Below are 26,745 nucleotides of genomic sequence, written 5' to 3'. Positions count from 1 at the left end.
AGACAGGGCGGAGTACGGCCTGAGCTGATGGAAAATTGTGGGTCTTATTTATTTGCCCAGAAGCATCTTGCGGTCGATCAGCGAGCAGTGCTCATCGAGCAGTGCTCAGCAGACACAGTATTCTGAACCGATAGCATCAGAACAGACAGTACTGGTATATTTAGACTGACAACAGCCTGGCCTGTAAGGCGGGAACCTCTAGTTTATACAACCTTGTAAATGTAGACGGGGAGGCCCAGCCTGCCGCCATACATATATCTTGCAAGGCAATCCCACTTGACCAGGCCCACGATGAAGCCATGCTTCTCGTGGAGTGCGCTCTGACACCCAACAGGCACTGCATACCCTTGGAAGTGTACGCCAGCGCAATGGCGTCAACTATCCATAGGCTCTGTTTCGACGCGGCTAGTCCCTTGGAACGTCCGCTGAACGAAACGAAGAGCTGCTCCGTCTGTCTGAAGACAGATGAGCGAGACACATAAGCTCTTAATAACGAACTAATATCTGTAACACTAAACGTTCCACCTGAGTAATGCGGTGCAAGGCTTGGCTGTTCCGCGCCTATGAACCACGCGAGAGTTAGCTTCCGACCTTGCGCCTGTAAATCGTTTTTATTTTAGTTATCCTTGTTGCTTGTGCATTAGATAAATAACGCTTTATTTGTTTCTAGTTATTTTATTTTGTTCGATATTTCCCGCAAATAATTTTATTTTCCCGCAACCCGCACACAATAATATCTTGCCGCCCGCACCCGCATTCACCCATCAAATATTGTCCCGCGCCGCACTCGGTTGCGCTGGGTCCCGCGGGTCCCGCGGTAGTCCCGCGGGAGTGCAGGTCTCTAACTGCAACCTCTATGGCTCATGAAGTTCTCAATGTTGGTTCTTTGGAAAATCGAAAGGTTATCTTTCTTTCTTGCTGGGTCTGTTCGGCAACTTTGGAAAGCATGCGTTACGGGAGTTGGCTATATCATTTCCATAGAGATATACCGAGTGTTTGCTTGAAAGAGAACGTTAGGTCACTTGCGTAACTCCGGCTCTCTGGGAACAGAGCAAGGTATCTGACCAAGCTTCCCTACTCGCATAACACAGGGGAAGAGCGTGCTTAGAATGCCGTTTTGGGTTTCATAGCTGTATATATAGAGAGGGGGTGGGCTCCTTATCATGAGCTGTGATTGTAACTGTGAGCTGTGGCGTAATTGGTGCTTCCAAAGTCTATCACGCCTGGGGATGTATAGTGAGATACATCGCACTGTTCACAGAGAACCAGGGTTACACAAGTAACCTAAGGTTTGCTAATAATGTGCATATTTACAGATTTTAAGATAATGACGACAGGAGTGAATGAGAGGAAATATTATTGAGAGATGACAGAAGTGTTGCCGTTTATGATAGATATATCCAGAAACATATATGTTTCCAAGGTGCAAGATCTATGGTCTTGTTTATGGAATGTGATACCGGTTTATTGGAAATTGACAATTTAATTAAATTCATATTTTATTTGGGAAATATAATATACATAAAGCAAAGTACGTCAACTGTACCGAATGGTAGACAGTTTTCCACTGACTTAAAGATCTTTCACAATTCCCTAACCTCAATAGAGGACAATTATAAAGTTGTTAAGACATACAGGCTGTTGAAAAAGATAGCTTATGTTTTAGATGTATGATTTTGATACAAGATGCAAAGTTTTGATTTCATTGTTTTATAGATTCAAGTGTTTTTATGGCTCTGTATTCCCCTATTGTTAACTCAATAAAAATTTTTTCAGCCTAAATTCTATCTGTTCATCATCAATATATATATATATATATATATATTTTTTTTTTTTAAAGTGGCGTTGATATAAGAATGGCTGTATTCCCTAGTTGCTTGAAACATTGTTGTTAGTCATAATTACTTGGATCCGCATCGCAAGTCAATCAGCAATTGTAATTCAGTTTCCATTTCTAGACATGCCCCTGTGTCTGTGTATGCTGTGTCTCTTCATATTCTACGCAAATTTATGCCAGTAGAGATCCACTTCCAGTAGAGTTTAGGTGTAAGAGGTGTATTCATAACAACAACTTGTAAACGTGGAATTTTCTGAGAGCTCCGACTTGTACCATGTGATCGCTGTACCACCTGACCATTTTGTCATTGATAGTGTTGCCATAGAAACACTCAATCTTCTAATTATGTCATCTGGGTGACCGCAGTGCTCCACTCCTCCAAACCTAATCAAACACACCTGAACAAGCTAATCAAGGTCTTCAAGATTAGGCTACTAGAAAGCTACACGCAGGTGAGTTTCATCAGGGTTGGAGTTACCCAGACGTCCTTGGATCTATAAATCTTTGGACAGCACTTTATGTTAAGGGATTCAGCAACACATGTTTTCAGTGTAGTTTTGTGTGCCTCACTGTTCCTACTGACTGACTAATTCAGCGCGTTTTCCAGTAGAGTTGATTGTGAGATCACAGGTCGAGAGGATGATAGCTCGAGTGTACTGCTCGTTGAGTGTTGTTTTATTGTGTCTGTCTGCATGTTTGAGCACAAACCATGCTGGAGTCATAGGTGAGAAGATCTTTTAGCTTCATTACACCACCCGAAGAAATGCATAAATAAATGCCTTACAAAATATGATGTACAGTACAATTAGTTGTAATGGTAAACTTATGAACAACATATTGATGGATGTCTTCTTTCTGCATTGTGCTTCTATAACACACCTCACCAGTAGTGGGGTAGGTTGTAATGGCACTCTGTGTCTTTGAAACTAATTGTCAGTTTAGTTATAAATGGTATTTCTACTTGATTTGAAGCTGATAAATGTATGAATATTTTCAAGTTTGAGACGCACACTGCGAAACCCCTGACTTATAAATACTGAAACTATTACAACAACACTCGTGGTGTCTGGTAAAGCTGACGGTCGTGCTGTGGAGGATGTACTTGTGATCGAGACTGCTCTGGAGGACATTGTTAATTCAACTGAACTAAATATGAAACTATAAAGTAGAAAGACTGAACTAGTATTTTCTTGTAAAACCTACTCTGATCTTTGACTACTCTTTTCATATCACTGAATGCTGAAAGTCTCATTACTGTATGTTTCTGTCATGTGTCTCTATCACAGAAAAGCCAGGACAGTGTCCAAGCACAAAATCTGGAGGAGGAACGTGTGCTGAGTTGTGTTCCTATGATAGTGACTGTCCGAAACATGAGAAATGCTGCAGCAATGGATGTGGACGTCAGTGTATGGCTCCACTTACAGGTATTTATGTTCTATTAGTGTTTGAGTCAGCCTTCTCGTTATTTCAGTTGGACTTATTTTATCGTTCACCGTGTATTGAGCCGATAGCACAGTTTCAAGCACAGGATTGCTTTACAAATTTTATAGATGATGAATAATAATTAAAATAAAATGTATTTCTGTATGTACAACTTGTTGTTCATGCTTTGCGTGTTTTGTGCTGTACATCTAAGACTGAATGTTAAACGGACTGATTAAAGCTGACTATCTGAATCCATGCAGTGAAGCCTGCAGCTGAACCGGCAAAGCCTGCAGTGTGTGCCGAAAACTGGCAAAAAACTCACCCTGATGCCCCATGTTCTGACCCTAAGGGGGGTCCTCCAGAGCCTCCAGTGAAGTACGTGGCCGAACCAGCAAAGCCTCCAGTGAAGTACGTGGCCGAACCAGCAAAGCCTCCAGTGAAGTACGTGGCCGAACCAGCAAAGCCTCCAGTGAAGTACGTGGCCGAACCAGCAAAGCCTCCAGTGAAGTACGTGGCCGAACCAGCAAAGCCTCCAGTGAAGTATGTGGCCGAACCAGCAAAGCCTGCAGTGTGTGCCGAAAACTGCCAAAAAAGTCACCCTGATGCCCCATGTCCTGGCCCTAAGGGGTGTCCTCCTGGCCATAAAGAATGTGGCCATGCATGCAGTTAACGGTGTTGATGTTTACCACTGATGTATGGGATGTTTTTCCTGTCTAACAAATAAATGTCCTACTTTAAGTCTCGATTTATTTTTATTTGCCTGAAGAGTTTCATTTTTATATTGCAACAGCTGTTGCCCAAAGTGGTTCACAATAACTAAAAACAAATAACAGTACAGAGAAAAAAAACAAAACATAGACAAGGTAATGATCAAACACCCGTCATGAAGATGCCTAGGAAGTCTGAAAAGATGTGCTTTTAACATGGCCTTAAATTTCGGTAGTGACTTTACAGAAAGTGGGAGTTCATTCCAAAGTTTGGTTCCGACATGAGAACACTCTGTCGCCATTATCTCAAGATGGATTATAAAATGCCAGCATGCTAAAGAGATAAGAACTGGCAAAATTGTGTGACATCTTCTAAACAAGTAACATGATCTTATAGATAATTATACCGAAACGGCGACTATTTTAAAAATACAGTTATTGGCTCATTTCTTTAGGCTGACTTGAGCATTCTCGCCAGCATTCTGTACTTTGAAGACGTGCCAATGCTTTGTTGTCAATTCCAAAGTAAAGCGTTGCAGTAGTGCGTACAAAGCTCTCGCTCGCACAATCTGCAGGGGCAATCTCAAGGATGCTTACTTTCATATAAGCATCTATCCTGCGCACAGGAAATATATCAGTTTTTCCTTTCAGAGCAATGTGTACACTTTTTTTTTTTTTTTTTACTCTTCCATTCAGGCTCAGCCTAACTCTGCATGGGTTCAGCAGGTGCAGAGAGGCAATGAGCTCAGAATATCTGCTTATCTGGACGATTTTCTTATATGCGCTCAGTCACATGAGTGTGTAAGAGATCACCACGTCCTCCTGTTCCCCCGCGTCCTGTTTCACCAGTCCAGGACTGCAAAAGGTGTGGGGAAAGCAGTCATTCGCGGCGGCTGCAAAGTCCAAGTCCGCTAACCATCCAATGTCAATTTATTTGAATGTGGCCAAAGCCACTGAACCTATTAGTTCCTCTTACCACCCTGAGAGGTCACTGTGGCTAAATCTCTGGAGCATTGTGGACAGGGATAAATTCCACTCCCGATTCCACCACATTTGTTTCCCCACCTGCGAAGAAGCGGGGGATGTGGAATTTGGGCGGGCAAATGGTTCTAAGTTGTGTTCGGCCCAGTTCAGCTTCCCCTCAACACACAATGTTCCGTGGATTGCTGACAGTCCAGAATACTCATCCACCAAAAGAATGTGGTCTGATGGGCACAATCACAAGTTCTCAAGTGTATTGTCACAAAGCACATCTTTTACATGGGTTGTTTGGGACGCTTACATACTACAGCCTCACATGTGAGCCACGTCTCTGGGTGTAACCGCCCGGAGTAAACTAGTGTTTTTCCTTGATGCCTCGCCACAGCCAATCACGCTTCATGATTATTGGCTCACAGATATTGACGAGATTGACCCCTTAGGTATTGAAATTTGGTACGAACAACAAGACGTTTTTTGATACTCAATGGTATCGAGTCAATTCGGTCGGTGCCTAAAAAGTATTGAACTCGATACCCAGCCCTACTTTTACCCCCCTCCATTTTCTTCAGAGGAGCAGAAATTGCACACTTTGTGTCCTGTACAAGCGCTACGGCATTATGTAAACAGGACATGATCATTCATTAAGAATGATCAGTAATTCGTTTCATGGACCGATCTCATAAGCCGATCTCCTCGCAGCGCTTTTCCCACTGGATGGTGGAGGCGATTGAATTGGCCTATACTTCTATGAGTCTTCATTCCCCAGTGGGCTTAAGGGCTCATTCTACAAGGGGTATGGCTACCTCAGGGAAGTGTTCAAGAGGATTTCGGTATGAGATATTTGTGCAGCGGCAAGCTTGTAGAATTGAAATAATCCAAGATATTCGAAACGAACAAAGACATTTGCTTGACTGTTTTTCTACCCCCTCTTTCCAACACAAGGGCCATTTGGAGTTCCCAAAGACACAGATAGTGATCAAAGCCTGTAGGCCAATATGTGTGTACAATATGTGGGTCGATGAATTGTCACACCTTTAGTAAGGTGGGGGAAGTGTAATTATCTGATTGGTCAGTTTGAATGTCTCACAATTGGGTTTTAGTCACATGGTCGGGAAAGGATAAAAGAAGATTGAAACTGTTGCTCTGTCTCTTTTATGCTCTGGCTCTCTTCTTCTCTGGATCCCTTTCTTGGGGCTCTCTCTCTTTACATCCTCTTTCCTCTTAATCTCTCTCTCTCTCTCTCTCTCTCTCTCTCTCTCTCTCTCTCTCAGGTAACATTTACATGCTGGGTAAGATTAATGGTATAAGTTATCATCATCTCATACATCTATTTTGTAACTATTTTAAGTGTAACCATAACCATATTTTGTCATTAAACCTTTTCATTTACAAATAATGTGCTAACTAGTTTTGATTTGGTATTGACTTTGAAGTGTTACATATTGCAATGCAATATTGTCACTCTCTATAGCAACGCTCTCCCACATATTAAGCTGTTGTAACTGCGCTTATATCTGTCAGTGGTATAAGTGGCAGTGGGTGGAAAAGACAAGAAATGTACAGTTTTCTACCATATTACTGACAACTTTTTTTTTGTCATTCGGCAGTCTTGCAGCTTGAACCTCTGCAGGAATTCCACCCTTACAAGCTGGACTTCCCCTCATACATTTGTCAGATTTTACTGTCTGAATGTCACTGCAACTAGAGACCTGCACGGGACGGATTTCTCCGTCCCGCAAGATTTTGTCCTTTCAAAACGGTGCACACATGACGCTTCAGACCTGAAGTTCCAGACTTGTGAGTATTTTGCTGCATTTGTCACAGCTCGCAAAAGGAAGGTGCTTTCCATCGCTGTCGCATACTAAAACATTTCCAAATATCAGATTTTCCTTTGTTTGGTTTTGTAGTTTTGCAGGTTCCTTTCTTTAATAACGAACTAATATCTGTAACACTAAACGATCCACCTGAGTAATGCGGTGCAAGGCTTGGCTGTTCCGCGCCTATGAACCACGCGAGAGTTAGCTTCCGACCTTGCGCCTGTAAATCGTTTTTATTTTAGTTATCCTTGTTGCTTGTGCATTAGATAAATAACGCTTTATTTGTTTCTAGTTATTTTATTTTGTTCGATATTTCCCGCAAATAATTTTATTTTCCCGCAACCCGCACACAATAATATCTTGCCGCCCGCACCCGCATTCACCCATCAAATATTGTCCCGCGCCGCACTCGGTTGCGCTGGGTCCCGCGGGTCCCGCGGTAGTCCCGCGGGAGTGCAGGTCTCTAACTGCAACCTCTATGGCTCATGAAGTTCTCAATGTTGGTTCTTTGGAGAATCGAAAGGTTCTCTTTCTTTCTTGCTGGGTCTGTTCGAAAAAACTTTGGAAAGCATGCGTTACGGGAGTTGGCTATATCATTTCCATAGAGATATACCGAGTGTTTGCTTGAAAGAGAACGTTAGGTCACTTGCGTAACTCCGGCTCTCTGGGAACAGAGCAAGGTATCTGACCAAGCTTCCCTACTCGCATAACACAGGGGAAGAGCGTGCTTAGAATGCCGTTTTGGGTTTCATAGCTGTATATATAGAGAGGGGGTGGGCTCCTTATCATGAGCTGTGATTGTAACTGTGAGCTGTGGCGTAATTGGTGCTTCCAAAGTCTATCACGCCTGGGGATGTATAGTGAGATACATCGCACTGTTCACAGAGAACCAGGGTTACACAAGTAACCTAAGGTTTGCTAATAATGTGCATATTTACAGATTTTAAGATAATGACGACAGGAGTGAATGAGATGAAATATTATTGAGAGATGACAGAAGTGTTGCCGTTTATGATAGATATATCCAGAAACATATATGTTTCCAAGGTGCAAGATCTATGGTCTTGTTTATGGAATGTGATACCGGTTTATTGGAAATTGACAATTTAATTAAATTCATATTTTATTTGGGAAATATAATATACATAAAGCAAAGTACGTCAACTGTACCGAATGGTAGACAGTTTTCCACTGACTTAAAGATCTTTCACAATTCCCTAACCTCAATAGAGGACAATTATAAAGTTGTTAAGACATACAGGCTGTTGAAAAAGATAGCTTATGTTTTAGATGTATGATTTTGATACAAGATGCAAAGTTTTGATTTCATTGTTTTATAGATTCAAGTGTTTTTATGGCTCTGTATTCCCCTATTGTTAACTCAATAAAAAAATTTTCAGCCTAAATTCTATCTGTTCATCATCAATATATATATATATATATATATATATATATTTTTTTTTTAAAGTGGCGTTGATATAAGAATGGCTGTATTCCCTAGTTGCTTGAAACATTGTTGTTAGTCATAATTACTTGGATCCGCATCGCAAGTCAATCAGCAATTGTAATTCAGTTTCCATTTCTAGACATGCCCCTGTGTCTGTGTATGCTGTGTCTCTTCATATTCTACGCAAATTTATGCCAGTAGAGATCCACTTCCAGTAGAGTTTAGGTGTAAGAGGTGTATTCATAACAACAACTTGTAAACGTGGAATTTTCTGAGAGCTCTGACTTGTACCATGTGATCGCTGTACCACCTGACCATTTTGTCATTGATAGTGTTGCCATAGAAACACTCAATCTTCTAATTATGTCATCTGGGTGACCGCAGTGCTCCACTCCTCCAAACCTAATCAAACACACCTGAACAAGCTAATCAAGGTCTTCAAGATTAGGCTACTAGAAAGCTACACGCAGGTGAGTTTCATCAGGGTTGGAGTTACCCAGACGTCCTTGGATCTATAAATCTTTGGACAGCACTTTATGTTAAGGGATTCAGCAACACATGTTTTCAGTGTAGTTTTGTGTGCCTCACTGTTCCTACTGACTGACTAATTCAGCGCGTTTTCCAGTAGAGTTGATTGTGAGATCACAGGTCGAGAGGATGATAGCTCGAGTGTACTGCTCGTTGAGTGTTGTTTTATTGTGTCTGTCTGCATGTTTGAGCACAAACCATGCTGGAGTCATAGGTGAGAAGATCTTTTAGCTTCATTACACCACCCGAAGAAATGCATAAATAAATGCCTTACAAAATATGATGTACAGTACAATTAGTTGTAATGGTAAACTTATGAACAACATATTGATGGATGTCTTCTTTCTGCATTGTGCTTCTATAACACACCTCACCAGTAGTGGGGTAGGTTGTAATGGCACTCTGTGTCTTTGAAACTAATTGTCAGTTTAGTTATAAATGGTATTTCTACTTGATTTGAAGCTGATAAATGTATGAATATTTTCAAGTTTGAGACGCACACTGCGAAACCCCTGACTTATAAATACTGAAACTATTACAACAACACTCATGTGGTGTCTGGTAAAGCTGACGGTCGTGCTGTGGAGGATGTACTTGTGATCGAGACTGCTCTGGAGGACATTGTTAATTCAACTGAACTAAATATGAAACTATAAAGTAGAAAGACTGAACTAGTATTTTCTTGTAAAACCTACTCTGATCTTTGACTACTCTTTTCATATCACTGAATGCTGAAAGTCTCATTACTGTATGTTTCTGTCATGTGTCTCTATCACAGAAAAGCCAGGACAGTGTCCAAGCACAAAATCTGGAGGAGGAACGTGTGCTGAGTTGTGTTCCTATGATAGTGACTGTCCGAAACATGAGAAATGCTGCAGCAATGGATGTGGACGTCAGTGTATGGCTCCACTTACAGGTATTTATGTTCTATTAGTGTTTGAGTCAGCCTTCTCGTTATTTCAGTTGGACTTATTTTATCGTTCACCGTGTATTGAGCCGATAGCACAGTTTCAAGCACAGGATTGCTTTACAAATTTTATAGATGATGAATAATAATTAAAATAAAATGTATTTCTGTATGTACAACTTGTTGTTCATGCTTTGCGTGTTTTGTGCTGTACATCTAAGACTGAATGTTAAACGGACTGATTAAAGCTGACTATCTGAATCCATGCAGTGAAGCCTGCAGCTGAACCGGCAAAGCCTGCAGTGTGTGCCGAAAACTGGCAAAAAACTCACCCTGATGCCCCATGTTCTGACCCTAAGGGGGGTCCTCCAGAGCCTCCAGTGAAGTACGTGGCCGAACCAGCAAAGCCTCCAGTGAAGTACGTGGCCGAACCAGCAAAGCCTCCAGTGAAGTACGTGGCCGAACCAGCAAAGCCTCCAGTGAAGTACGTGGCCGAACCAGCAAAGCCTCCAGTGAAGTACGTGGCCGAACCAGCAAAGCCTCCAGTGAAGTACGTGGCCGAACCAGCAAAGCCTCCAGTGAAGTACGTGGCCGAACCAGCAAAGCCTCCAGTGAAGTATGTGGCCGAACCAGCAAAGCCTGCAGTGTGTGCCGAAAACTGCCAAAAAAGTCACCCTGATGCCCCATGTCCTGGCCCTAAGGGGTGTCCTCCTGGCCATAAAGAATGTGGCCATGCATGCAGTTAACGGTGTTGATGTTTACCACTGATGTATGGGATGTTTTTCCTGTCTAACAAATAAATGTCCTACTTTAAGTCTCGATTTATTTTTATTTGCCTGAAGAGTTTCATTTTTATATTGCAACAGCTGTTGCCCAAAGTGGTTCACAATAACTAAAAACAAATAACAGTACAGAGAAAAAAACAAAACATAGACAAGGTAATGATCAAACACCCGTCATGAAGATGCCTAGGAAGTCTGAAAAGATGTGCTTTTAACATGGCCTTAAATTTCGGTAGTGACTTTACAGAAAGTGGGAGTTCATTCCAAAGTTTGGTTCCGACATGAGAACACTCTGTCGCCATTATCTCAAGATGGATTATAAAATGCCAGCATGCTAAAGAGATAAGAACTGGCAAAATTGTGTGACATCTTCTAAACAAGTAACATGATCTTATAGATAATTATACCGAAACGGCGACTATTTTAAAAATACAGTTATTGGCTCATTTCTTCAGGCTGACTTGAGCATTCTCGCCAGCATTCTGTACTTTGAAGACGTGCCAATGCTTTGTTGTCAATTCCAAAGTAAAGCGTTGCAGTAGTGCGTACAAAGCTCTCGCTCGCACAATCTGCAGGGGCAATCTCAAGGATGCTTACTTTCATATAAGCATCTATCCTGCGCACAGGAAATATATCAGTTTTTCCTTTCAGAGCAATGTGTACACTTTTTTTTTTTTTTTTTTTTACTCTTCCATTCAGGCTCAGCCTAACTCTGCATGGGTTCAGCAGGTGCAGAGAGGCAATGAGCTCAGAATATCTGCTTATCTGGACGATTTTCTTATATGCGCTCAGTCACATGAGTGTGTAAGAGATCACCACGTCCTCCTGTTCCCCCGCGTCCTGTTTCACCAGTCCAGGACTGCAAAAGGTGTGGGGAAAGCAGTCATTCGCGGCGGCTGCAAAGTCCAAGTCCGCTAACCATCCAATGTCAATTTATTTGAATGTGGCCAAAGCCACTGAACCTATTAGTTCCTCTTACCACCCTGAGAGGTCACTGTGGCTAAATCTCTGGAGCATTGTGGACAGGGATAAATTCCACTCCCGATTCCACCACATTTGTTTCCCCACCTGCGAAGAAGCGGGGGATGTGGAATTTGGGCGGGCAAATGGTTCTAAGTTGTGTTCGGCCCAGTTCAGCTTCCCCTCAACACACAATGTTCCGTGGATTGCTGACAGTCCAGAATACTCATCCACCAAAAGAATGTGGTCTGATGGGCACAATCACAAGTTCTCAAGTGTATTGTCACAAAGCACATCTTTTACATGGGTTGTTTGGGACGCTTACATACTACAGCCTCACATGTGAGCCACGTCTCTGGGTGTAACCGCCCGGAGTAAACTAGTGTTTTTCCTTGATGCCTCGCCACAGCCAATCACGCTTCATGATTATTGGCTCACAGATATTGACGAGATTGACCCCTTAGGTATTGAAATTTGGTACGAACAACAAGACGTTTTTTGATACTCAATGGTATCGAGTCAATTCGGTCGGTGCCTAAAAAGTATTGAACTCGATACCCAGCCCTACTTTTACCCCCCTCCATTTTCTTCAGAGGAGCAGAAATTGCACACTTTGTGTCCTGTACAAGCGCTACGGCATTATGTAAACAGGACATGATCATTCATTAAGAATGATCAGTAATTCGTTTCATGGACCGATCTCATAAGCCGATCTCCTCGCAGCGCTTTTCCCACTGGATGGTGGAGGCGATTGAATTGGCCTATACTTCTATGAGTCTTCATTCCCCAGTGGGCTTAAGGGCTCATTCTACAAGGGGTATGGCTACCTCAGGGAAGTGTTCAAGAGGATTTCGGTATGAGATATTTGTGCAGCGGCAAGCTTGTAGAATTGAAATAATCCAAGATATTCGAAACGAACAAAGACATTTGCTTGACTGTTTTTCTACCCCCTCTTTCCAACACAAGGGCCATTTGGAGTTCCCAAAGACACAGATAGTGATCAAAGCCTGTAGGCCAATATGTGTGTACAATATGTGGGTCGATGAATTGTCACACCTTTAGTAAGGTGGGGGAAGTGTAATTATCTGATTGGTCAGTTTGAATGTCTCACAATTGGGTTTTAGTCACATGGTCGGGAAAGGATAAAAGAAGATTGAAACTGTTGCTCTGTCTCTTTTATGCTCTGGCTCTCTTCTTCTCTGGATCCCTTTCTTGGGGCTCTCTCTCTTTACATCCTCTTTCCTCTTAATCTCTCTCTCTCTCTCTCTCTCTCTCTCAGGTAACATTTACATGCTGGGTAAGATTAATGGTATAAGTTATCATCATCTCATACATCTATTTTGTAACTATTTTAAGTGTAACCATAACCATATTTTGTCATTAAACCTTTTCATTTACAAATAATGTGCTAACTAGTTTTGATTTGGTATTGACTTTGAAGTGTTACATATTGCAATGCAATATTGTCACTCTCTATAGCAACGCTCTCCCACATATTAAGCTGTTGTAACTGCGCTTATATCCGTCAGTGGTATAAGTGGCAGTGGGTGGAAAAGACAAGAAATGTACAGTTTTCTACCATATTACTGACAACTTTTTTTTTGTCATTCGGCAGTCTTGCAGCTTGAACCTCTGCAGGAATTCCACCCTTACAAGCTGGACTTCCCCTCATACATTTGTCAGATTTTACTGTCTGAATGTCACTGCAACTAGAGACCTGCACGGGACGGATTTCTCCGTCCCGCAAGATTTTGTCCTTTCAAAACGGTGCACACATGACGCTTCAGACCTGAAGTTCCAGACTTGTGAGTATTTTGCTGCATTTGTCACAGCTCGCAAAAGGAAGGTGCTTTCCATCGCTGTCGCATACTAAAACATTTCCAAATATCAGATTTTCCTTTGTTTGGTTTTGTAGTTTTGCAGGTTCCTTTCTTTAATAACGAACTAATATCTGTAACACTAAACGATCCACCTGAGTAATGCGGTGCAAGGCTTGGCTGTTCCGCGCCTATGAACCACGCGAGAGTTAGCTTCCGACCTTGCGCCTGTAAATCGTTTTTATTTTAGTTATCCTTGTTGCTTGTGCATTAGATAAATAACGCTTTATTTGTTTCTAGTTATTTTATTTTGTTCGATATTTCCCGCAAATAATTTTATTTTCCCGCAACCCGCACACAATAATATCTTGCCGCCCGCACCCGCATTCACCCATCAAATATTGTCCCGCGCCGCACTCGGTTGCGCTGGGTCCCGCGGGTCCCGCGGTAGTCCCGCGGGAGTGCAGGTCTCTAACTGCAACCTCTATGGCTCATGAAGTTCTCAATGTTGGTTCTTTGGAGAATCGAAAGGTTCTCTTTCTTTCTTGCTGGGTCTGTTCGAAAAAACTTTGGAAAGCATGCGTTACGGGAGTTGGCTATATCATTTCCATAGAGATATACCGAGTGTTTGCTTGAAAGAGAACGTTAGGTCACTTGCGTAACTCCGGCTCTCTGGGAACAGAGCAAGGTATCTGACCAAGCTTCCCTACTCGCATAACACAGGGGAAGAGCGTGCTTAGAATGCCGTTTTGGGTTTCATAGCTGTATATATAGAGAGGGGGTGGGCTCCTTATCATGAGCTGTGATTGTAACTGTGAGCTGTGGCGTAATTGGTGCTTCCAAAGTCTATCACGCCTGGGGATGTATAGTGAGATACATCGCACTGTTCACAGAGAACCAGGGTTACACAAGTAACCTAAGGTTTGCTAATAATGTGCATATTTACAGATTTTAAGATAATGACGACAGGAGTGAATGAGATGAAATATTATTGAGAGATGACAGAAGTGTTGCCGTTTATGATAGATATATCCAGAAACATATATGTTTCCAAGGTGCAAGATCTATGGTCTTGTTTATGGAATGTGATACCGGTTTATTGGAAATTGACAATTTAATTAAATTCATATTTTATTTGGGAAATATAATATACATAAAGCAAAGTACGTCAACTGTACCGAATGGTAGACAGTTTTCCACTGACTTAAAGATCTTTCACAATTCCCTAACCTCAATAGAGGACAATTATAAAGTTGTTAAGACATACAGGCTGTTGAAAAAGATAGCTTATGTTTTAGATGTATGATTTTGATACAAGATGCAAAGTTTTGATTTCATTGTTTTATAGATTCAAGTGTTTTTATGGCTCTGTATTCCCCTATTGTTAACTCAATAAAAAAATTTTCAGCCTAAATTCTATCTGTTCATCATCAATATATATATATATATATATATATATATATTTTTTTTTTAAAGTGGCGTTGATATAAGAATGGCTGTATTCCCTAGTTGCTTGAAACATTGTTGTTAGTCATAATTACTTGGATCCGCATCGCAAGTCAATCAGCAATTGTAATTCAGTTTCCATTTCTAGACATGCCCCTGTGTCTGTGTATGCTGTGTCTCTTCATATTCTACGCAAATTTATGCCAGTAGAGATCCACTTCCAGTAGAGTTTAGGTGTAAGAGGTGTATTCATAACAACAACTTGTAAACGTGGAATTTTCTGAGAGCTCCGACTTGTACCATGTGATCGCTGTACCACCTGACCATTTTGTCATTGATAGTGTTGCCATAGAAACACTCAATCTTCTAATTATGTCATCTGGGTGACCGCAGTGCTCCACTCCTCCAAACCTAATCAAACACACCTGAACAAGCTAATCAAGGTCTTCAAGATTAGGCTACTAGAAAGCTACACGCAGGTGAGTTTCATCAGGGTTGGAGTTACCCAGACGTCCTTGGATCTATAAATCTTTGGACAGCACTTTATGTTAAGGGATTCAGCAACACATGTTTTCAGTGTAGTTTTGTGTGCCTCACTGTTCCTACTGACTGACTAATTCAGCGCGTTTTCCAGTAGAGTTGATTGTGAGATCACAGGTCGAGAGGATGATAGCTCGAGTGTACTGCTCGTTGAGTGTTGTTTTATTGTGTCTGTCTGCATGTTTGAGCACAAACCATGCTGGAGTCATAGGTGAGAAGATCTTTTAGCTTCATTACACCACCCGAAGAAATGCATAAATAAATGCCTTACAAAATATGATGTACAGTACAATTAGTTGTAATGGTAAACTTATGAACAACATATTGATGGATGTCTTCTTTCTGCATTGTGCTTCTATAACACACCTCACCAGTAGTGGGGTAGGTTGTAATGGCACTCTGTGTCTTTGAAACTAATTGTCAGTTTAGTTATAAATGGTATTTCTACTTGATTTGAAGCTGATAAATGTATGAATATTTTCAAGTTTGAGACGCACACTGCGAAACCCCTGACTTATAAATACTGAAACTATTACAACAACACTCATGTGGTGTCTGGTAAAGCTGACGGTCGTGCTGTGGAGGATGTACTTGTGATCGAGACTGCTCTGGAGGACATTGTTAATTCAACTGAACTAAATATGAAACTATAAAGTAGAAAGACTGAACTAGTATTTTCTTGTAAAACCTACTCTGATCTTTGACTACTCTTTTCATATCACTGAATGCTGAAAGTCTCATTACTGTATGTTTCTGTCATGTGTCTCTATCACAGAAAAGCCAGGACAGTGTCCAAGCACAAAATCTGGAGGAGGAACGTGTGCTGAGTTGTGTTCCTATGATAGTGACTGTCCGAAACATGAGAAATGCTGCAGCAATGGATGTGGACGTCAGTGTATGGCTCCACTTACAGGTATTTATGTTCTATTAGTGTTTGAGTCAGCCTTCTCGTTATTTCAGTTGGACTTATTTTATCGTTCACCGTGTATTGAGCCGATAGCACAGTTTCAAGCACAGGATTGCTTTACAAATTTTATAGATGATGAATAATAATTAAAATAAAATGTATTTCTGTATGTACAACTTGTTGTTCATGCTTTGCGTGTTTTGTGCTGTACATCTAAGACTGAATGTTAAACGGACTGATTAAAGCTGACTATCTGAATCCATGCAGTGAAGCCTGCAGCTGAACCGGCAAAGCCTGCAGTGTGTGCCGAAAACTGGCAAAAAACTCACCCTGATGCCCCATGTTCTGACCCTAAGGGGGGTCCTCCAGAGCCTCCAGTGAAGTACGTGGCCGAACCAGCAAAGCCTCCAGTGAAGTACGTGGCCGAACCAGCAAAGCCTCCAGTGAAGTACGTGGCCGAACCAGCAAAGCCTCCAGTGAAGTACGTGGCCGAACCAGCAAAGCCTCCAGTGAAGTACGTGGCCGAACCAGCAAAGCCTCCAGTGAAGTATGTGGCCGAACCAGCAAAGCCTGCAGTGTGTGCCGAAAACTGCCAAAAAAGTCACCCTGATGCCCCATGTCCTGGCCCTAAGGGGTGTCCTCCTGGCCATAAAGAATGTGGCCATGCATGCAGTTAACGGTGTTGATGTTTACCACTGATGTATGGGATGTTTTTCCTGTCTAACAAATAAATGTCCTACTTTAAGTCTCGATTTATTTTTATTTGCCTGAAGAGTTTCATTTTTATATTGCAACAGCTGTTGCCCAAAGTGGTTCACAATAACTAAAAACAAATAACAGTACAGAGAAAAAAACAAAACATAGACAAGGTAATGATCAAACACCCGTCATGAAGATGCCTAGGAAGTCTGAAAAGATGTGCTTTTAACATGGCCTTAAATTTCGGTAGTGACTTTACAGAAAGTGGGAGTTCATTCCAAAGTTTGGTTCCGACATGAGAACACTCTGTCGCCATTATCTCAAGATGGATTATAAAATGCCAGCATGCTAAAGAGATAAGAACTGGCAAAATTGTGTGACATCTTCTAAACAAGTAACATGATCTTATAGATAATTATACCGAAACGGCGACTATTTTAAAAATACAGTTATTGGCTCATTTCTTCAGGCTGACTTGAGCATTCTCGCCAGCATTCTGTACATTGAAGACGTGCCAATGCTTTGTTGTCAATTCCAAAGTAAAGCGTTGCAGTAGTGCGTACAAAGCTCTCGCTCGCACAATCTGCAGGGGCAATCTCAAGGATGCTTACTTTCATATAAGCATCTATCCTGCGCACAGGAAATATATCAGTTTTTCCTTTCAGAGCAATGTGTACACTTTTTTTTTTTTTTTTTTTTACTCTTCCATTCAGGCTCAGCCTAACTCTGCATGGGTTCAGCAGGTGCAGAGAGGCAATGAGCTCAGAATATCTGCTTATCTGGACGATTTTCTTATATGCGCTCAGTCACATGAGTGTGTAAGAGATCACCACGTCCTCCTGTTCCCCCGCGTCCTGTTTCACCAGTCCAGGACTGCAAAAGGTGTGGGGAAAGCAGTCATTCGCGGCGGCTGCAAAGTCCAAGTCCGCTAACCATCCAATGTCAATTTATTTGAATGTGGCCAAAGCCACTGAACCTATTAGTTCCTCTTACCACCCTGAGAGGTCACTGTGGCTAAATCTCTGGAGCATTGTGGACAGGGATAAATTCCACTCCCGATTCCACCACATTTGTTTCCCCACCTGCGAAGAAGCGGGGGATGTGGAATTTGGGCGGGCAAATGGTTCTAAGTTGTGTTCGGCCCAGTTCAGCTTCCCCTCAACACACAATGTTCCGTGGATTGCTGACAGTCCAGAATACTCATCCACCAAAAGAATGTGGTCTGATGGGCACAATCACAAGTTCTCAAGTGTATTGTCACAAAGCACATCTTTTACATGGGTTGTTTGGGACGCTTACATACTACAGCCTCACATGTGAGCCACGTCTCTGGGTGTAACCGCCCGGAGTAAACTAGTGTTTTTCCTTGATGCCTCGCCACAGCCAATCACGCTTCATGATTATTGGCTCACAGATATTGACGAGATTGACCCCTTAGGTATTGAAATTTGGTACGAACAACAAGACGTTTTTTGATACTCAATGGTATCGAGTCAATTCGGTCGGTGCCTAAAAAGTATTGAACTCGATACCCAGCCCTACTTTTACCCCCCTCCATTTTCTTCAGAGGAGCAGAAATTGCACACTTTGTGTCCTGTACAAGCGCTACGGCATTATGTAAACAGGACATGATCATTCATTAAGAATGATCAGTAATTCGTTTCATGGACCGATCTCATAAGCCGATCTCCTCGCAGCGCTTTTCCCACTGGATGGTGGAGGCGATTGAATTGGCCTATACTTCTATGAGTCTTCATTCCCCAGTGGGCTTAAGGGCTCATTCTACAAGGGGTATGGCTACCTCAGGGAAGTGTTCAAGAGGATTTCGGTATGAGATATTTGTGCAGCGGCAAGCTTGTAGAATTGAAATAATCCAAGATATTCGAAACGAACAAAGACATTTGCTTGACTGTTTTTCTACCCCCTCTTTCCAACACAAGGGCCATTTGGAGTTCCCAAAGACACAGATAGTGATCAAAGCCTGTAGGCCAATATGTGTGTACAATATGTGGGTCGATGAATTGTCACACCTTTAGTAAGGTGGGGGAAGTGTAATTATCTGATTGGTCAGTTTGAATGTCTCACAATTGGGTTTTAGTCACATGGTCGGGAAAGGATAAAAGAAGATTGAAACTGTTGCTCTGTCTCTTTTATGCTCTGGCTCTCTTCTTCTCTGGATCCCTTTCTTGGGGCTCTCTCTCTTTACATCCTCTTTCCTCTTAATCTCTCTCTCTCTCTCTCTCTCTCTCTCAGGTAACATTTACATGCTGGGTAAGATTAATGGTATAAGTTATCATCATCTCATACATCTATTTTGTAACTATTTTAAGTGTAACCATAACCATATTTTGTCATTAAACCTTTTCATTTACAAATAATGTGCTAACTAGTTTTGATTTGGTATTGACTTTGAAGTGTTACATATTGCAATGCAATATTGTCACTCTCTATAGCAACGCTCTCCCACATATTAAGCTGTTGTAACTGCGCTTATATCCGTCAGTGGTATAAGTGGCAGTGGGTGGAAAAGACAAGAAATGTACAGTTTTCTACCATATTACTGACAACTTTTTTTTTGTCATTCGGCAGTCTTGCAGCTTGAACCTCTGCAGGAATTCCACCCTTACAAGCTGGACTTCCCCTCATACATTTGTCAGATTTTACTGTCTGAATGTCACTGCAACTAGAGACCTGCACGGGACGGATTTCTCCGTCCCGCAAGATTTTGTCCTTTCAAAACGGTGCACACATGACGCTTCAGACCTGAAGTTCCAGACTTGTGAGTATTTTGCTGCATTTGTCACAGCTCGCAAAAGGAAGGTGCTTTCCATCGCTGTCGCATACTAAAACATTTCCAAATATCAGATTTTCCTTTGTTTGGTTTTGTAGTTTTGCAGGTTCCTTTCTTTAATAACGAACTAATATCTGTAACACTAAACGATCCACCTGAGTAATGCGGTGCAAGGCTTGGCTGTTCCGCGCCTATGAACCACGCGAGAGTTAGCTTCCGACCTTGCGCCTGTAAATCGTTTTTATTTTAGTTATCCTTGTTGCTTGTGCATTAGATAAATAACGCTTTATTTGTTTCTAGTTATTTTATTTTGTTCGATATTTCCCGCAAATAATTTTATTTTCCCGCAACCCGCACACAATAATATCTTGCCGCCCGCACCCGCATTCACCCATCAAATATTGTCCCGCGCCGCACTCGGTTGCGCTGGGTCCCGCGGGTCCCGCGGTAGTCCCGCGGGAGTGCAGGTCTCTAACTGCAACCTCTATGGCTCATGAAGTTCTCAATGTTGGTTCTTTGGAGAATCGAAAGGTTCTCTTTCTTTCTTGCTGGGTCTGTTCGAAAAAACTTTGGAAAGCATGCGTTACGGGAGTTGGCTATATCATTTCCATAGAGATATACCGAGTGTTTGCTTGAAAGAGAACGTTAGGTCACTTGCGTAACTCCGGCTCTCTGGGAACAGAGCAAGGTATCTGACCAAGCTTCCCTACTCGCATAACACAGGGGAAGAGCGTGCTTAGAATGCCGTTTTGGGTTTCATAGCTGTATATATAGAGAGGGGGTGGGCTCCTTATCATGAGCTGTGATTGTAACTGTGAGCTGTGGCGTAATTGGTGCTTCCAAAGTCTATCACGCCTGGGGATGTATAGTGAGATACATCGCACTGTTCACAGAGAACCAGGGTTACACAAGTAACCTAAGGTTTGCTAATAATGTGCATATTTACAGATTTTAAGATAATGACGACAGGAGTGAATGAGATGAAATATTATTGAGAGATGACAGAAGTGTTGCCGTTTATGATAGATATATCCAGAAACATATATGTTTCCAAGGTGCAAGATCTATGGTCTTGTTTATGGAATGTGATACCGGTTTATTGGAAATTGACAATTTAATTAAATTCATATTTTATTTGGGAAATATAATATACATAAAGCAAAGTACGTCAACTGTACCGAATGGTAGACAGTTTTCCACTGACTTAAAGATCTTTCACAATTCCCTAACCTCAATAGAGGACAATTATAAAGTTGTTAAGACATACAGGCTGTTGAAAAAGATAGCTTATGTTTTAGATGTATGATTTTGATACAAGATGCAAAGTTTTGATTTCATTGTTTTATAGATTCAAGTGTTTTTATGGCTCTGTATTCCCCTATTGTTAACTCAATAAAAAATTTTTCAGCCTAAATTCTATCTGTTCATCATCAATATATATATATATATATATATATATATTTTTTTTTTTAAAGTGGCGTTGATATAAGAATGGCTGTATTCCCTAGTTGCTTGAAACATTGTTGTTAGTCATAATTACTTGGATCCGCATCGCAAGTCAATCAGCAATTGTAATTCAGTTTCCATTTCTAGACATGCCCCTGTGTCTGTGTATGCTGTGTCTCTTCATATTCTACGCAAATTTATGCCAGTAGAGATCCACTTCCAGTAGAGTTTAGGTGTAAGAGGTGTATTCATAACAACAACTTGTAAACGTGGAATTTTCTGAGAGCTCCGACTTGTACCATGTGATCGCTGTACCACCTGACCATTTTGTCATTGATAGTGTTGCCATAGAAACACTCAATCTTCTAAGGCTTGTTCGACTTGAACCGGCGCTGCACAGACCGATCGGTGAATGACATCAAAGTACCGCGAGAGCGAATAGAAAGTAGACGCCTCCTTATGCTTTTGAATTGCTCTCGCGGTACTTTGATCTCATAAATGATCGGTCTGTGCAGCGCCGGTTCAAGTCGAACAAGCCTATTATTATGTCATCTGGGTGACCGCAGTGCTCCACTCCTCCAAACCTAATCAAACACACCTGAACAAGCTAATCAAGGTCTTCAAGATTAGGCTACTAGAAAGCTACACGCAGGTGAGTTTCATCAGGGTTGGAGTTACCCAGACGTCCTTGGATCTATAAATCTTTGGACAGCACTTTATGTTAAGGGATTCAGCAACACATGTTTTCAGTGTAGTTTTGTGTGCCTCACTGTTCCTACTGACTGACTAATTCAGCGCGTTTTCCAGTAGAGTTGATTGTGAGATCACAGGTCGAGAGGATGATAGCTCGAGTGTACTGCTCGTTGAGTGTTGTTTTATTGTGTCTGTCTGCATGTTTGAGCACAAACCATGCTGGAGTCATAGGTGAGAAGATCTTTTAGCTTCATTACACCACCCGAAGAAATGCATAAATAAATGCCTTACAAAATATGATGTACAGTACAATTAGTTGTAATGGTAAACTTATGAACAACATATTGATGGATGTCTTCTTTCTGCATTGTGCTTCTATAACACACCTCACCAGTAGTGGGGTAGGTTGTAATGGCACTCTGTGTCTTTGAAACTAATTGTCAGTTTAGTTATAAATGGTATTTCTACTTGATTTGAAGCTGATAAATGTATGAATATTTTCAAGTTTGAGACGCACACTGCGAAACCCCTGACTTATAAATACTGAAACTATTACAACAACACTCATGTGGTGTCTGGTAAAGCTGACGGTCGTGCTGTGGAGGATGTACTTGTGATCGAGACTGCTCTGGAGGACATTGTTAATTCAACTGAACTAAATATGAAACTATAAAGTAGAAAGACTGAACTAGTATTTTCTTGTAAAACCTACTCTGATCTTTGACTACTCTTTTCATATCACTGAATGCTGAAAGTCTCATTACTGTATGTTTCTGTCATGTGTCTCTATCACAGAAAAGCCAGGACAGTGTCCAAGCACAAAATCTGGAGGAGGAACGTGTGCTGAGTTGTGTTCCTATGATAGTGACTGTCCGAAACATGAGAAATGCTGCAGCAATGGATGTGGACGTCAGTGTATGGCTCCACTTACAGGTATTTATGTTCTATTAGTGTTTGAGTCAGCCTTCTCGTTATTTCAGTTGGACTTATTTTATCGTTCACCGTGTATTGAGCCGATAGCACAGTTTCAAGCACAGGATTGCTTTACAAATTTTATAGATGATGAATAATAATTAAAATAAAATGTATTTCTGTATGTACAACTTGTTGTTCATGCTTTGCGTGTTTTGTGCTGTACATCTAAGACTGAATGTTAAACGGACTGATTAAAGCTGACTATCTGAATCCATGCAGTGAAGCCTGCAGCTGAACCGGCAAAGCCTGCAGTGTGTGCCGAAAACTGGCAAAAAACTCACCCTGATGCCCCATGTTCTGACCCTAAGGGGGGTCCTCCAGAGCCTCCAGTGAAGTACGTGGCCGAACCAGCAAAGCCTCCAGTGAAGTACGTGGCCGAACCAGCAAAGCCTCCAGTGAAGTACGTGGCCGAACCAGCAAAGCCTCCAGTGAAGTACGTGGCCGAACCAGCAAAGCCTCCAGTGAAGTACGTGGCCGAACCAGCAAAGCCTCCAGTGAAGTACGTGGCCGAACCAGCAAAGCCTCCAGTGAAGTACGTGGCCGAACCAGCAAAGCCTCCAGTGAAGTATGTGGCCGAACCAGCAAAGCCTGCAGTGTGTGCCGAAAACTGCCAAAAAAGTCACCCTGATGCCCCATGTCCTGGCCCTAAGGGGTGTCCTCCTGGCCATAAAGAATGTGGCCATGCATGCAGTTAACGGTGTTGATGTTTACCACTGATGTATGGGATGTTTTTCCTGTCTAACAAATAAATGTCCTACTTTAAGTCTCGATTTATTTTTATTTGCCTGAAGAGTTTCATTTTTATATTGCAACAGCTGTTGCCCAAAGTGGTTCACAATAACTAAAAACAAATAACAGTACAGAGAAAAAAACAAAACATAGACAAGGTAATGATCAAACACCCGTCATGAAGATGCCTAGGAAGTCTGAAAAGATGTGCTTTTAACATGGCCTTAAATTTCGGTAGTGACTTTACAGAAAGTGGGAGTTCATTCCAAAGTTTGGTTCCGACATGAGAACACTCTGTCGCCATTATCTCAAGATGGATTATAAAATGCCAGCATGCTAAAGAGATAAGAACTGGCAAAATTGTGTGACATCTTCTAAACAAGTAACATGATCTTATAGATAATTATACCGAAACGGCGACTATTTTAAAAATACAGTTATTGGCTCATTTCTTTAGGCTGACTTGAGCATTCTCGCCAGCATTCTGTACTTTGAAGACGTGCCAATGCTTTGTTGTCAATTCCAAAGTAAAGCGTTGCAGTAGTGCGTACAAAGCTCTCGCTCGCACAATCTGCAGGGGCAATCTCAAGGATGCTTACTTTCATATAAGCATCTATCCTGCGCACAGGAAATATATCAGTTTTTCCTTTCAGAGCAATGTGTACACTTTTTTTTTTTTTTTTACTCTTCCATTCAGGCTCAGCCTAACTCTGCATGGGTTCAGCAGGTGCAGAGAGGCAATGAGCTCAGAATATCTGCTTATCTGGACGATTTTCTTATATGCGCTCAGTCACATGAGTGTGTAAGAGATCACCACGTCCTCCTGTTCCCCCGCGTCCTGTTTCACCAGTCCAGGACTGCAAAAGGTGTGGGGAAAGCAGTCATTCGCGGCGGCTGCAAAGTCCAAGTCCGCTAACCATCCAATGTCAATTTATTTGAATGTGGCCAAAGCCACTGAACCTATTAGTTCCTCTTACCACCCTGAGAGGTCACTGTGGCTAAATCTCTGGAGCATTGTGGACAGGGATAAATTCCACTCCCGATTCCACCACATTTGTTTCCCCACCTGCGAAGAAGCGGAGGATGTGGAATTTGGGCGGGCAAATGGTTCTAAGTTGTGTTCGGCCCAGTTCAGCTTCCCCTCAACACACAATGTTCCGTGGATTGCTGACAGTCCAGAATACTCATCCACCAAAAGAATGTGGTCTGATGGGCACAATCACAAGTTCTCAAGTGTATTGTCACAAAGCACATCTTTTACATGGGTTGTTTGGGACGCTTACATACTACAGCCTCACATGTGAGCCACGTCTCTGGGTGTAACCGCCCGGAGTAAACTAGTGTTTTTCCTTGATGCCTCGCCACAGCCAATCACGCTTCATGATTATTGGCTCACAGATATTGACGAGATTGACCCCTTAGGTATTGAAATTTGGTACGAACAACAAGACGTTTTTTGATACTCAATGGTATCGAGTCAATTCGGTCGGTGCCTAAAAAGTATTGAACTCGATACCCAGCCCTACTTTTACCCCCCTCCATTTTCTTCAGAGGAGCAGAAATTGCACACTTTGTGTCCTGTACAAGCGCTACGGCATTATGTAAACAGGACATGATCATTCATTAAGAATGATCAGTAATTCGTTTCATGGACCGATCTCATAAGCCGATCTCCTCGCAGCGCTTTTCCCACTGGATGGTGGAGGCGATTGAATTGGCCTATACTTCTATGAGTCTTCATTCCCCAGTGGGCTTAAGGGCTCATTCTACAAGGGGTATGGCTACCTCAGGGAAGTGTTCAAGAGGATTTCGGTATGAGATATTTGTGCAGCGGCAAGCTAGTAGAATTGAAATAATCCAAGATATTCGAAACGAACAAAGACATTTGCTTGACTGTTTTTCTACCCCCTCTTTCCAACACAAGGGCCATTTGGAGTTCCCAAAGACACAGATAGTGATCAAAGCCTGTAGGCCAATATGTGTGTACAGTATGTGGGTCGATGAATTGTCACACCTTTAGTAAGGTGGGGGAAGTGTAATTATCTGATTGGTCAGTTTGAATGTCTCACAATTGGGTTTTAGTCACATGGTCGGGAAAGGATAAAAGAAGATTGAAACTGTTGCTCTGTCTCTTTTATGCTCTGGCTCTCTTCTTCTCTGGATCCCTTTCTTGGGGCTCTCTCTCTTTACATCCTCTTTCCTCTTAATCTCTCTCTCTCTCTCTCTCTCTCTCTCAGGTAACATTTACATGCTGGGTAAGATTAATGGTATAAGTTATCATCATCTCATACATCTATTTTGTAACTATTTTAAGTGTAACCATAACCATATTTTGTCATTAAACCTTTTCATTTACAAATAATGTGCTAACTAGTTTTGATTTGGTATTGACTTTGAAGTGTTACATATTGCAATGCAATATTGTCACTCTCTATAGCAACGCTCTCCCACATATTAAGCTGTTGTAACTGCGCTTATATCCGTCAGTGGTATAAGTGGCAGTGGGTGGAAAAGACAAGAAATGTACAGTTTTCTACCATATTACTGACAACTTTTTTTTTGTCATTCGGCAGTCTTGCAGCTTGAACCTCTGCAGGAATTCCACCCTTACAAGCTGGACTTCCCCTCATACATTTGTCAGATTTTACTGTCTGAATGTCACTGCAACTAGAGACCTGCACGGGACGGATTTCTCCGTCCCGCAAGATTTTGTCCTTTCAAAACGGTGCACACATGACGCTTCAGACCTGAAGTTCCAGACTTGTGAGTATTTTGCTGCATTTGTCACAGCTCGCAAAAGGAAGGTGCTTTCCATCGCTGTCGCATACTAAAACATTTCCAAATATCAGATTTTCCTTTGTTTGGTTTTGTAGTTTTGCAGGTTCCTTTCTTTAATAACGAACTAATATCTGTAACACTAAACGATCCACCTGAGTAATGCGGTGCAAGGCTTGGCTGTTCCGCGCCTATGAACCACGCGAGAGTTAGCTTCCGACCTTGCGCCTGTAAATCGTTTTTATTTTAGTTATCCTTGTTGCTTGTGCATTAGATAAATAACGCTTTATTTGTTTCTAGTTATTTTATTTTGTTCGATATTTCCCGCAAATAATTTTATTTTCCCGCAACCCGCACACAATAATATCTTGCCGCCCGCACCCGCATTCACCCATCAAATATTGTCCCGCGCCGCACTCGGTTGCGCTGGGTCCCGCGGGTCCCGCGGTAGTCCCGCGGGAGTGCAGGTCTCTAACTGCAACCTCTATGGCTCATGAAGTTCTCAATGTTGGTTCTTTGGAGAATCGAAAGGTTCT

General features: G+C 41.9%; 4 protein-coding genes across 4 annotated transcripts; all 4 read left to right on the top strand.

The window, feature by feature from the left end:
- Positions 1 to 2,366: 2,366 nt before the first annotated feature.
- Positions 2,367 to 4,884, top strand: LOC309505307 (uncharacterized protein; the record flags this gene model as incomplete). The annotated part of the gene is made up of 4 exons (XM_082178683.1): positions 2,367 to 2,561; positions 3,124 to 3,261; positions 3,523 to 3,830; positions 4,666 to 4,884. Exons 1-4 carry the CDS (start codon positions 2,477 to 2,479, stop codon positions 4,882 to 4,884), a joined length of 750 nt encoding a protein of 249 aa, XP_082034809.1. The 5' UTR covers positions 2,367 to 2,476.
- Positions 4,885 to 8,761: 3,877 nt separating this feature from the next.
- Positions 8,762 to 11,349, top strand: LOC309505306 (uncharacterized protein; the record flags this gene model as incomplete). Its single annotated transcript, XM_082178682.1, has 4 exons — positions 8,762 to 8,956; positions 9,521 to 9,658; positions 9,920 to 10,293; positions 11,131 to 11,349. The coding sequence occupies exons 1-4, from the start codon at positions 8,872 to 8,874 to the stop codon at positions 11,347 to 11,349; spliced, it is 816 nt and encodes a 271-aa protein (XP_082034808.1). The 5' UTR covers positions 8,762 to 8,871.
- A 3,861-nt stretch (positions 11,350 to 15,210) lies between these two features.
- LOC309505305 (uncharacterized protein) lies at positions 15,211 to 17,732 on the top strand (the record flags this gene model as incomplete). Its single annotated transcript, XM_082178681.1, has 4 exons — positions 15,211 to 15,405; positions 15,970 to 16,107; positions 16,369 to 16,676; positions 17,514 to 17,732. Exons 1-4 carry the CDS (start codon positions 15,321 to 15,323, stop codon positions 17,730 to 17,732), a joined length of 750 nt encoding a protein of 249 aa, XP_082034807.1. The 5' UTR covers positions 15,211 to 15,320.
- A 4,034-nt stretch (positions 17,733 to 21,766) lies between these two features.
- LOC309505304 (uncharacterized protein) lies at positions 21,767 to 24,350 on the top strand (the record flags this gene model as incomplete). The annotated part of the gene is made up of 4 exons (XM_082178680.1): positions 21,767 to 21,961; positions 22,526 to 22,663; positions 22,925 to 23,298; positions 24,132 to 24,350. The coding sequence occupies exons 1-4, from the start codon at positions 21,877 to 21,879 to the stop codon at positions 24,348 to 24,350; spliced, it is 816 nt and encodes a 271-aa protein (XP_082034806.1). The 5' UTR covers positions 21,767 to 21,876.
- Positions 24,351 to 26,745: the final 2,395 nt, after the last annotated feature.

The sequence above is a fragment of the Leuciscus leuciscus genome (assembly GCF_965113295.1).
Source record: "Leuciscus leuciscus genome assembly, chromosome: 8".
In the NCBI taxonomy this organism is placed as follows: domain Eukaryota; kingdom Metazoa; phylum Chordata; class Actinopteri; order Cypriniformes; family Leuciscidae; genus Leuciscus; species Leuciscus leuciscus.
This window is presented reverse-complemented; position numbering and strand designations above follow the sequence as displayed.